The 12933-nt window shown below is 37.7% G+C and overlaps 1 protein-coding gene across 1 annotated transcript; it reads right to left on the bottom strand.

Moving 5' to 3' along the window:
* Positions 1–1329: 1329 nt before the first annotated feature.
* LOC103748917 (olfactory receptor 491-like) lies at positions 1330–2262 on the bottom strand. Its single transcript, XM_008851694.1, has one exon. It carries the CDS (start codon positions 2260–2262, stop codon positions 1330–1332), a length of 933 nt encoding a protein of 310 aa, XP_008849916.1.
* Between the last annotated feature and the right edge of the window lie 10671 nt (positions 2263–12933).

Genomic DNA, 12933 nt, shown 5'->3' with positions numbered 1-12933 from the left:
GGATAAATTTAAAACCCCAAACAAGACTATCTCATCAGTCTGTGTTTAACTTACCCTTTTTAGTTTTCAGTTTTTTTCTGTATTTTTCATTGTGAAAACATATTACTCCATAGTTTCACTTAAAAATGAATAAGAAATATTATTCACTTAATTTAATTTTTAATTTTTTAACTGTGTAAACGTGTTGTCTCTTTCTCTTTGTGTGTGTGCGTGTGTGTGTGTGTATGTGCGTGTGTGAAGAGAAAGAGACATGTAAATGTATGTGTAAGAATGTCACAGTGACAGAGGAAAATTTGTGGAGTCGGAGTCAGATCTGTCCTTCCACAGTGGGTCTCAGAAACCAATTAGACTGTCAGGTTTGTGCAGTGAGTGATTATATCCATTGAACCAGTTCACTGATACTTATGAGAATATTTTAATATCTCTGAAATTTCATGTCTCTATCACGAATACAGTTAGATATAGAACTCTGAGTGTCTATCAGATGTCATGTACAATTGGTGCAGTCTACACTTTGGAGTTTCCATATTTAAATAAACACTCCTGATCATCTCCACCCTCATAATGATTGTCAAGTTAGTTAAACAGGTCCTTTACACACAAAAAAAGCTGCTGCAAACTGTTATAATATTTCTAATATGTCTACATGGTCTAATTTCTTGTACCAACTTAAGCTTGATAACCATGAACACATTCTAATGATTAAAAACACTGCTGCAATCAGTGGATGGACTGTATGCACTATAGGTTAAGTGTATACAGCGTAGAATCAGAGGAATTAAATCTACATCCATCTGGATGTGCTATTAGGTTTTTCTAAGACTCAGATGTCATGTCTTATCTGTGATTTGAGAGGATTTTATACTGCTAGCTTCATAGATTTATCATGAAAATTAAATGTAGATGCCAAAGAATTTTGGAACTAACTCTGTGGTTTTAAGTGATGATCCCCCTTTTACTCAACTTCATGACTTTGCAGGCAATCCACTATCCTTGATCAAATGATGTCTTTATAAAGTAAAAGTAATGATGTCACTAAAATAAGTTGTAGTGAAGAATTTGACCTAATATACATCAAGTAGAAGTTATTGTTTTTTACATAAAAAAAATAAAGTTCCTGATTTCTGCAGGAATTCCAGAGCAGAAATAATTATTAATATCAACATTTTTTAGTTACAAATGCCCCCAATACAGAAGTATACAAATATGAGCATTAGAACAGAGAAATACAATTAATATTAAGCAATCGTTTAAGCAGATGGCATGTAAACTAAATGTGGCATGGGTAAATTAAATCTTTGTAAGTGTCTTGAGTTCAAAGAATTATTTCTATGAAAGTATTTTGATGGTTGTCTTCCTGAGGGCCTCCTTTACATCTTTGTTCCTCAGACTGTAGATGAGAGGGTTCAACATGGGGATCATCACTGTATAGAACACGGACACCACCTTGTTCTGACTAGTGGAATGGCTGGACTTGGGTGTCACGTAAGTAAAAGTAATTGTTCCGTAGTAGAGAGTGACTGCAGTGAGGTGGGAGGTACAAGTGGAAAAAGCCTTGTGGCGGCCCTCAGTGGAGTGCATCTTCAGGATGGTGATGAGGATGTAGACATAGGATATGCCTATGACAAACACTGTGATCACAACGATGGAGCCAGAAGAAATAGAGGGGATAAACGCAATAATGGAGACATCTGAGCAGGAAAGTTTCAACAAAGGAGAAAAGTCACAGAAAAAGTGATCTACCTGATTTGGTCCACAGAAAGACAGATTTAACAAACAACCAGCAAATGTTGAAGCATTCACACAGCCACCTATATAGGAAAGCCCAACTAAGATCATGCATGCTCTAGGAGACATATGTGTGGAGTACAATAAGGGCGAACAGATGGCCATATAGCGATCATAGGCCATGGCAGCCAACAGAAAACACTCAGTCGTCCCAAACATTACTGCAATGCAGAACTGAGCTTCACAGCCAGCCACAGGAAGAGAAAATTTATGTACAAGAAATCCTGCAAGCATTATAGGTGTAATTGATGAAGAATATCCAATGTCTACAAAAGCTAGATGACTAAGGAAAAGGTACATGGGGGTATAGAGCTGGGGACAGTTTCTTATTAAAGAGATGATGCTGACGTTGCCTATCAAAGTGACTGCATACACGCCTAGAAATATCACAAAGAGGATGACGCGAAGAGCAGGATCCTGTGTCAACCCTAAAATGATGAACTCTGTCACGGTGGTTTGGTTTCCAGCCTCCATCTCTTACGTGATTTGTGCTTGTTGAGTGAAAGGAGAAATTCATTTATTAGTGTTCTCATTCCACAGCATCTTTTTCTTCAGAATAGAAATTATATAACAATAATGTGGAAAAATAGACTTGAAAATACAAAGAAAAAAAATCCTTAAAAATTGTAGCTATTGTCACACATATCAACCATTAGATATTTGCTACAGTTATTTCTATGTATTTTCCCCTTAAATTTTAATGTTGCCTTTTAGAAAATTAGACAGAGAGACAGAGAGACAGAGAGAGAGAGAGAGAGAGAGAGAGAGAGAGAGAGAGATGCTCTCACACACAAAATTCCTTTTGAGACTGTGCCTTGCTACACAGCACAGGCTATGCTCAAACTTCTGATACCTAGGCTTCTGTCTCTCAAGTGCTATAATTATATGACAGGCTACCATGCCTGGCTTAAATATATATGTATACCAATAGTTTTATTCCATTATACCATAAGATCGGTTTGCAGTATATGTCCTGAGAAACACAAATTTTAAGTTCTTATAATGAACTGAGCAATATTGATCTTGGTCTACTGGATTGCCATTTATTTTGAACAGTCACCTTTTACAGCTCTGAGCCATCAGAATTAGTTATACGAGAAATTTGGATTGGTAAACGTGGAAATAGCATGAGAAAATATAAAAAAAAAACTTAAAAACCAATCTCTTGTTTAGTATTTTTCTAAAATCAATAATCCAAAAGAATTCCAAAATCAGATGACTCAAGACCTGGCCTTAATTCTGTCACTAACCTTTATCATAAAACTGTTAGGCCAAATTGTTCCCTATTGCTGATTGATTGTGTCCTTGACTGTGTTTTGAGTGAAGAGCTTAGTATTTCTCATTTCCTTGTTTATGATTTTCCACTATGGATCTTTATTGAGTGTTTAAGTTGCTCTAATAACAGAAAACTTACTACCTTTGATGTTAATTCTATCATTACAATGTGCTTTTAGTATTTTCAGTTTTTCCACGAGTCCAATGCTACACCATCTACTTTCTATACAAGATACTAGAATAGAGTCAGCGTGCTTCCATTGCATTGCCTTCTTTGAAACTAAGTGTTCATAGTTCCTTTGTCCTTTCCACCTGTGACATGCTTTTCAGGTCCTTTGAGATCCTCTTTTTAAACTCTGAACGCACTCAGGTCTGAGGAATGAGGCCAAGCACCCCACAGCCTCCCAGCTCTTTGCCTTCTGACTCCAGCAGAGTTCAGAGTTCCAACCCTTCCCTGATTCTGACACTGTACTAGTTTGTCTGTGCTGACCACAGGACCATGAGTGGAGTCAGAAAGCAGAGCCTGGTCCAGCTGTATTAACCTGCAGGTAGTACTGAATCTCTTTGCCTCTCAGATGATTTTACTTGTACAATGAGATAATTGTCCCCATAGTACAGTTTTGTTGTGAGATTAAAGAAAGTGATATTTGTTTAAATGCCAGAGGTTTTTCATCATATGTTTAAGTGACTTTATAATGCCATAAAAATAAAGTTTAGGAAGCTTTACAATTACTCTATGTTTTGCTAAGTATAGTTTCACTTACATGTCACAGGTTGTACCATAAATCCAAAGAAATGCAAAAAAGTGTATTGCCTTTGCTGTCTCAGTTCTGAACTCTGCTGTTCATATGTGTAACATGTAAAATAATTTTTGTCCTTTTCTTCTCTCTTGGAAACAATATCTAGAGTGTCGCATTGGCTTTCATGCTTATCAACCTGGGTCAATGGTGCTGACCATGCTAACAGCCTCTCCCTCAATTCACAGGCCACTTACAATAATAAATGGAGGAGGCAGGGATCAACTTCACCTAGCTCAGAACAGGATATTTTTTCTGATTTCTTTTTCCTTTTCTCCCTTCCTGCAACTTATCAAATGTAATTCTTCTGATAGTTCATCCAGTTGTCTCAAGATTCCTTGGAAAGACTGCTCAGGTATGCAAGGACAATCATTACACAGTGTCTCTCTTGCTGGTGGCGTGGTTCCATAAGGCTCAAGAGCTATAAGTGGTTAAAAAAAAAAAAGAAAAAAAGAAATTCTTTAATTTTCAAGAGCATCTTGAATGAATGAAAATCTGTCATCATAAAATCTATGGCTCTTGCACTCACCACTTAGAATCAGCTTTGATAATTCCAAAGAGAGCTTTATGAAGCAGATGCATTCCATTTACTTTTAAGAGAGTTGTTGTCTTATTTTTCTGCATCGTGAACTACTAATGCACTCAGTGGTTAAGAAGTGTAGTCACACACATGCAATTAAGAGAGGAAAAGGCCATAATAAAATAAGAGAAACCCTCATGGGCCATTGCTGATTTCCTCTTGAGAGAAAATCCCATGGATTTATTCTATAAAAATGGTTTATGAAACTCGTTAAAACCTGGCTGGTCCTCCCCAGGGGGCATCTGCATGCAATGATGTCCTTTGGAATTCTTTTCTTAATTTCTTTAGTGAAAGTGAAGGGGGAAGCATTTCTTGGTTTCCCAGAAGAATATATGACATTTATAATAAATACCTTATGAGATTAATTGTGGTTATCATTAGGATGTGAGCACGTGCCAGTTAAAATAACCTTTGGATCAAATTGCAAAGGAACATTTGAATAAAAGCTAGAAGAGTAACAAATTAAATTATTAATTGACTTGTCCATTTGTGGAAGAAATATTACAATCACTCTGGAATTCTTTAAATATAGAATAGACTCTTTTTGGTGCCTTGTGTGTCTTGCTTGCTGCTCTACAACAGAACAATTTAAGAAGCTCCTCTGTGACTTCTGAGTACCCACATTCCATTGAGGCACTAGGCAGTGTGGGAAATGTTAAGGAAACATGTTGGGAGCTACTATCATTATGGGCACAGCCATTGTTGCATCAGGCTGTGGCAGCTTGCCTTGACTTTAGAATTGGAGAAAGAATGCTTCCACCCTGGGTGTTTCCCTGATCTCTGCTTCTGTGGTCTGAGTTGACAGGCTGTGCTTCCCTGATTAATTGGCAGTCTTGGAAACATAACCAAAGAGTTCTGTTTCAGTTTATGGCACCGGAGTTTCTCAGCACCGTTAGCTTGGTTTCTATATAGAAATAATGAATTATAGTAGTTGCTAAGAGTAATCACAAACAGTACACCTTATATCTAAGATATTGTAAATATTATGTAGGTGAATCTTGGATACTGTAAACGTTGTGTGAGTTTCGGTTGGTGAAGTAATGTATTCTTGATGGTAACATAATGTATCCTTGGTTATTCCTTGGTAACTTTCTGTTTAGTGACATATCCTAAGTTATTCCTTGGTTACTCCAGATCTTATTCCTATATAAGCTTGCTTTAGTTCACAATAAATTCACAATTAAAGATGCACTGGTACACAAGCCTCTGCATTCCCTGTGTCTTGTTTTCTATCCATCAGGGTCCTCAAGCCCTTCAGGCTTGGACTGTGGTCACTGCACCATGACAGAAACATACTGTCTTTTCTATCTTAGAGTTAAGTAAGCGAAAGGAGCACCATTTTAAAGAAGATTGTAAAAACACCAAATGGCAAAAGCCCCTCCTGAGTCAGCATTTTCCTGAAATCAAAGTCTGTGCTCAAGACTGCATTGTGCTTGTCAACTGAGTCATTTTAAGTTAGCCAGTCACTAGGAATGTGAGGCCAAGTTCTGACTGCTCAGAGGGAGGTAGAGGACTCCTTGGTGTTAAGAATAAAACACCAGGACTCCTGATGTGTGCACTTATTTGACTGATCAAGCTATGCACCCTTCTGCAGATGAAAAACTTTTGCCTTGCAGAAATATTTTGGATTGTATGGTCATTTTATTGAGACCCTGAGTCCATTTCTTAACACTTGGCATCCAACATGAGGCTATCATGACTAGGGTCTTGAGGACTGGTTCCAATCCTGAGAGATACACCCTGCTGCCATATTGCATGGCCCTTGGTATTATGAGATTCCCTAATTAAAACTTGAAAACAAAGTAGAACAGCAATGTGAGGATAAGGGTGCAAAGCAAGCACTGTAGAAATCAGGTAACTTCTTTGTGAAACAAGGTGTGAATAATGGATTATGAAGAATTGCCTTAGTGGTTGGGGATTTTCAGAGGATAAAAATGTGACTAAGATTGTAGCCATGAGACTACTCTAAAAATGGGAAATAAAAGGTCCTAGAGTATACAGGAAACTTTCAGTGTTGAGGGTGGGTGGAGGTTTGAATAACTCCAGAAAGGACCAAGGGACAAATGAGGATTTCCCTTTTAAGTTTTCTCCAAAGTCCAGTAGGATGAATGCTGATGTTCTAGAAAGACAACTCCTGAAACAAGGAGAAAGAGAAAAGAACAGAGAACAATAAAAATTAGATTCCCACAAATAGTCCTCTGGGGCACATGCTCCAGTAATGGGGAGACAATCCCAAGCAAAAGGGAACTGAGGCCTCTGATAGAAGACCCATATGGGATGTCGGATCAATTAGATCAATTCCTAACTGTATTATCTGGGCCAGATTTACCAATGTTGACTATTTTCTTCTCTGATGGAAAGAGGGAATGAGAATGATCTGCAGAGTTACTGGAACAACTAAAGTATCAAACGAATAAGTACCTAGGATTAGACACAGAAGAGCCCTCAAGAGAGGGGATGCTACATTTACACTTTGTAACAACTGGCCAGAGATATATAGCAAAAAAGTTACAGAAGACTTGAAGATGTATCCAGAGGGAAAGAAATTACTTTCCTGGCTGACTTTGGGTTTGCCCATTCATCTCTATCTTAGCAAGCCTCCATGGGAACCAAAGGAAGTCATGGTGTTCTGTCACACTATAAAAGGACCACAATATGCAGACCGTGAAGTGGATCTACATCCCTGCATCAACCCAACAGACCTCACAACTGAAGATAATGCAGTCACCCTAAGACCACAGGGGATCATTCAAAAGAGACTTTGTAGCAGGCCCACCAACATGGACCACGCTGTGAACTGAGAAATTGTTAGTGGAATACCCGATTACCCAGAGTGGGGAAAAACCCCACATACCTTTTAAGAAAATTAATTCAAAACGGGTCATAAATAGAAATACTAAAGAAAATAATAATTCTAGAGGTAAATCTAAAAAAATACTTTCACATGGACATAAACAAAACAAATTTAAGTGTAGCAAAAGAATCACAAACCGTAAGATTTATTTTGAAAAGAAAATATTTCCGATTCCTGTAAAGTTATGTTTCAAAATCATTGAAAATAGTCAAACTTTGTTCTTTTTTAAAATTGCATTTCTATTTCTATATGGCATTGAAATTAAAACTAATTTTAAATTTATCTTATCAACCTCCCCAAAGATCCTTCTATGATTTGAAAATAACTTCAGTTAGTATGTTTCAATTTATTGCATAATGGTCAATTATTTATTAACTTTTAAGAAGAGTGAAGTAATGAATCTCATGGTGGTATTTCATACACATATATCAGTTCATTCTTTATTTACCCCCTCCATTTATGCCCCCTGCCATGTACTTTGGCCATGTTTTCTTACCTGCTTCTCTCAAAATTATTTCCTAGTTTTCTCTCATGTCACAAATACTCAATTACCCCCTTTTTTCTGCCACTGTAACAATTCTTCTTCCTCCCCATGGTGCCTTTTCTACTTTTATGTCCTACAGGACTATGTGACCCACATATGAATGTATGTGTGCTTAAATCTAGATTTGAGTATGAGAGAAAATGTGTGGTATTTGTGCTGTGTGCCTAGTTTAGTTCATTTAACATAATGATCTCCAGTTAACTAATCTTTTCTCACAAATATAATTTCATTCTCTTAAGAGTGGAATAAGGTTTCATTGTGCACAATGCAGCAATAAATATGCATGTGTAAATGTCTAAATGTCTTTCTCATATGTTAACATGGTGACTTTATCTGTGCTATATATCATAATCATAGTAATATAGTAGCTCAATTTTTAGCTTTTCAATAACCTCCACACTTATTTCCATAGTGTTTATGCCAGTTTATAATCCCACAAGTAGTGCACATGGGTACTTCTTTCTTTGAACCCTCTCTAGTATTTGCTGTTTTCTTTTGGAAGGTAATTTGAAATGGAATCTCAGAGCATTCTCAATTCACATTTCTGTGGTGGCTCATGATATTGAACATGTTTTAAAATATTTATTGACCACTAATATTTCTTATTTCGAGAACTGTCTTTGGCCACATTCCCCCCATAACTCTCTACCCTCCCATCTCTCCATTTCTCATTTTTGTTAGTTCCCATTTTCCCCTTAGACAGTTTCCCCTCTACTCATACATAAAGACACAATTTCATATATCTACAAAAATCTACAATCCAAAAATGAAAGAACACATGCAATATTTACCACTCTGAGTCTGATAAAACCCACTTAATGTGATAATATCAAGATGCATTCATTTTCCAACCCCTTCTTCCACAGAGATCCCTGAGCCTTTGGAGAAGAAGGTCAATATAGGTGTCCCATTTAGGGCTATGCACTCTCTGGGCTTTTACTTTCTGCACATTGACCAGTTATGAGTCTGTGTAGATCATTATCTGCTGCAACAGAAACCTCTGGTGAGAGTTGAGAGATACATTAATCTATAGGTATAACAATAAGCCATTATGAGTCAGTTAATATTATGATTATATAGCAGAATGAGCATAATAGGTTCTCCCCTATGGCTTGTGACTGCTCTGACTACAGGTTCTGGTGCTAATAGCAATGTCAGGTATGGACTCCCTATTGTTAAGTGGGCCTTACATTCAATTAGAAGGTGATTGGTTATCCCCATAGCATTCATGCCACTATTGTACCAGTGGGCATATTTTGCCAAGCCAATTATTATTTTCACTCACAGGGTCCTTAGATGGATAATTGATTATTATCTTCCTCTGACAGTAACGTGCACAGCACCTTGTACTATTATGAATGGTAACCAGAATAAATGTAGCTTCAAGATCAGTATCAACTTGATTTATCCTTATTTATTCTGCAACTCTGGAAAATAGTGTCTCCAGCAATAGGGTCTTACTGTCAAGTTCTGGTGGGTAACCAAGTGCATTGGCAATAGTCAGTATTGTTTGAGAATCTATGTGATCTTCCTAGTCAAGAACTCCAAAAGAGAGAGTCCATTCCTGGCATTGGGCTTTGCACTGGCAAGCCTTTGGTGTCTACTAGGGCCATTAAACCCCAGTTATACCATAACTACATTTAAGCTCTTTTGTACAGTATATGTAATATATTGAAAGAAGCTTCTATGGTAGGTTTCCAGATGACTCTTTTAAAAGGCCTTTAGTGTTAATTACCCTCCTTTACTCCCTCCTCTGCCCTACGTTCCCATTCCCAATGCCATAAAACCTAGATTTTTTTCAATGTATATTTTATTAAATTTTTGTATATTTCATACAATACATCTTAATCATATTTAGATTCCTTCCCTGCTTCATACCTCCATAGCCCTTCCTACTGTATTTCATGCATTTTGTCATGTATGTCAAGGTCTATCAAGTCAAGTTTGTATACCCAGCTGTTCCTCGGTGCATGTTTATCCACTGGAGTCTAGCCAGCCTATCTAGAGTCATTCCCTTAAAGAATATCAACTCTCCCTCACCCAGCAGTAATCAGCTGCCAATAGCTCCTTGGCTAATGTTGGAGCCTTCTGCCCATTTTCCAAATTCTATGCTGGGATTTTTGTCAGACTTAGTTTGCATGGGTCTTGTGCATGCTGGCATCATTGGTGTAAGTTCATATCAGCAAGTTCCCAGAGACCTGGAAGACTCTGTTTCCTTATATTCATGCACCAACCCGGGCTCTTACAGTCTTTCTGCCCCTTCTTCCACAATGGTTCCTGAGCCATAGGTGGGTGAAGTTTAATATAGGAGTCCTGTCCAGGGACACTGGCTCTGCATGCTTATTCTCTACATTTTGTCCTATTGTAGCTTTTTGTGTTCATCACACTCTGTTTCATGAGGAAGCTTCACTGCTTAGAGTTGAAGGATGCATTAGTATTCGCCCTCCCACCTGTTCCTCTATGTTTCATGAGTCTTAGGTTTAGAGGCTCCATGGTAGATGTGTCACTTAGGACTGGGCATCTCTCAGACACTTAATCTATGTGTGTATGATTATTGACTGATTTTCTCCCTTAGGAGCTTGCATAGAATCATCTAGAACTATGAGAGCTACTCTTCAGGGAGGAGGATTCCCAGTCAATTCCAGTTCCATTTCTCCAAGTCCTGTGTCCAAATATCTTCTGTCTTCAACAATAGTCTTACCTTCAAGTTTGGGGAGGTAATCAAGGTCTTTGGCAAATATGCTATTTTGGGAGTCTCTTGGACTACCCTGACCAACAATTTGGAGGGAGGTTTCTACTGTCTGGAACTGTGTTTCTTGTTATGTAACCTTCAGATAAAAGCATGTGCCCATGTTCAAATATTATATGTATATTTTTCAATAGGTTTTTGAGCCCATACATTTCCTTCTGGTTTTTCACACCACCTACCCTTTATTGCTCATCTTTCTTTGCCTGGCTAACTTCCCTCTTCCCTCCCTAGTTAAAGTACCCTCATTTTTCCCATTTCCCTTTGATAATACTTGTTTCCTATTATCCCCCTCCTTCTTCCCCTTACTCCTGTGGTTCCTTGTATTACCTTCCCCCCTTTCCCAGTTAAATACCCCTGCCCCCCGCATTTTTTGCACTTCCCACTTGGTGGCATCTGTCTCTTACTTCCCCTCTCTCAGGCTCTTTCTTTCTCTTTACCTCCAATGGTTCCTTTCCATTTTACTCTCTCCTGCAGTTATATCAGGATATATACTCACATATAAATAGTATATATCACATGGTGTTTATTTATTTTTCAACAAAGTATGTTTTTTGAGCATTTTTTTGATGGCACTGTTGCCCAAGAGTGATTAGAGCATCCTCAGAGACAAAGAATCAAGCAGGACAGGCATCTTCCCTGGGAAGGAACATAGGTGTGGGGGGTGTTCAATGTCCACATCACTCCCAAGAAGGAAGGAGCAAGAATCACATACACTTTTGGCTGGTTTGTGTCTGTGGAGCTCAGGGAGAAACTGAACACAGACACTTTCTGGCACTTTTAGCTATACCTCAAGACGAGAATGTCTGCTAATCAAAGGAAGAATTTAACTAAGCATCTCATACCATGATTTCCAAAATGGCAAGGCCAGATGTCCTTGGTGGCTATAGCTCTTCCCTCTTTGGATGTAAAGGAGAATATCTTCTTCATACTCAAAGCAGAAATTCAAATATCTCTCTCTGCCTATTAGAGAATTGCTCTGGTTTTCACTGCCACTATGAAAAAAGGTGTGTGTGTGTGTGTGTGTGTGTGTGTGCATGCGTATGCGTGTGTGTGCGTGAGTGTGTGTGTGTGCATGTGTGTGTTACTCAGCTTTCTTGTCATTGTGTTTAACTTATCTTTATCAAATTTCAGTACTTGTTCTGGGTTTTTCATTACAAAAGCATTGTATTTTACTGTTTCAATTAATAATAAATAATGAATATTATCTGTTTCAATAGTTCCCTAATTTCTAACAAATTTTACTTATTAGTGTGTGTGTGTGTGTGTGTGTACTATATGTGTGTGTGAGTGTGTGTGTGTGTGCGAGAGAGAGAGAGAGAGAGAGAGAGAGAGAGAGAGAGAGAGAATGCGGGCATATATGTCCCAAGGTGCATGTGTGGGGGTCAGAGGGAAACTTGGAGCCAATTCTTTCCTTTATTTCACTGTGGATTCCAAAGATCAAACAGGTGTCAATATTACAGGAAGCACCTTAACCAGTCAAGTCATCTCGAGCAGTGTGAGATTAAAAGTGAGAGAGCATTTTTAATATCTCTAAAACGTCATGTTTCTAAAACCAATATATGGAGGCAAAAGACTTCTAAGTCTTCCTATCAGGTGTCAAAAACAATTCTATTAGCATTCATTTTGGAGTTTCCATATTCCAACAAACCTTTCCTGGTCTCCCCAGGTTTCAGGATAATGATCATGCTGTTTAAATGGGTTCTTACATTAGAACAGGAGTGTAATGTATGGCAATATTTCTACAGCCTGCAATGTTAGGCTTGTTAACCATGAGCACATTCATCTCCTTAAAGACTGCTGTCAACATTAGATGGACTATATGAAGTATTGGTTAAGTATATGTAGCATAAAATTGAACAACTGAATGAATACCTGTCTGGACAGGTTTTTTTATTTCCCTAATTCCAAAAATTTTATCTAAGAATTCTTGGGATTTCTATACTGACAAATTTATAGATTTAATATGAAACTTAGATGCAGAAGTCAAAGACTTTTAGGAACTAAATCTATGGATTTGAATGATGATCTCACTTCTACTTATCCTCATGACTCTGAAGGAACTCAGCATTAGAATCTGACATGACACACAGCAAGTTCAAAGTACTGCTTGCTACATAAAAAAATAAAGGCCAATATCTTGGCGTTTGCAGGACTTCCATAACACCAATAACTATTAATACCATTTTTACTAGCCATACAATGTACTCCAATAAATAAAGAGGCATATAAAGCCTCAGAACAGAGAACTAGAATTTTATATCAATCAGCTAAGCAGACAGGGTGAACAGTAAGTATGACATGAGTAAATGCCATATTTATAAATTTCTTGAACTCAAGGAATTGTTT

This window comes from Nannospalax galili, unplaced genomic scaffold (genome assembly GCF_000622305.1).
Source record: "Nannospalax galili isolate Female #2095 unplaced genomic scaffold, S.galili_v1.0 scaffold426, whole genome shotgun sequence".
NCBI classification, from domain to species: Eukaryota; Metazoa; Chordata; class Mammalia; order Rodentia; family Spalacidae; genus Nannospalax; species Nannospalax galili.
Note: the sequence above shows the minus strand (reverse complement) of the source record. Positions and strands in the feature narration are given on the sequence as shown.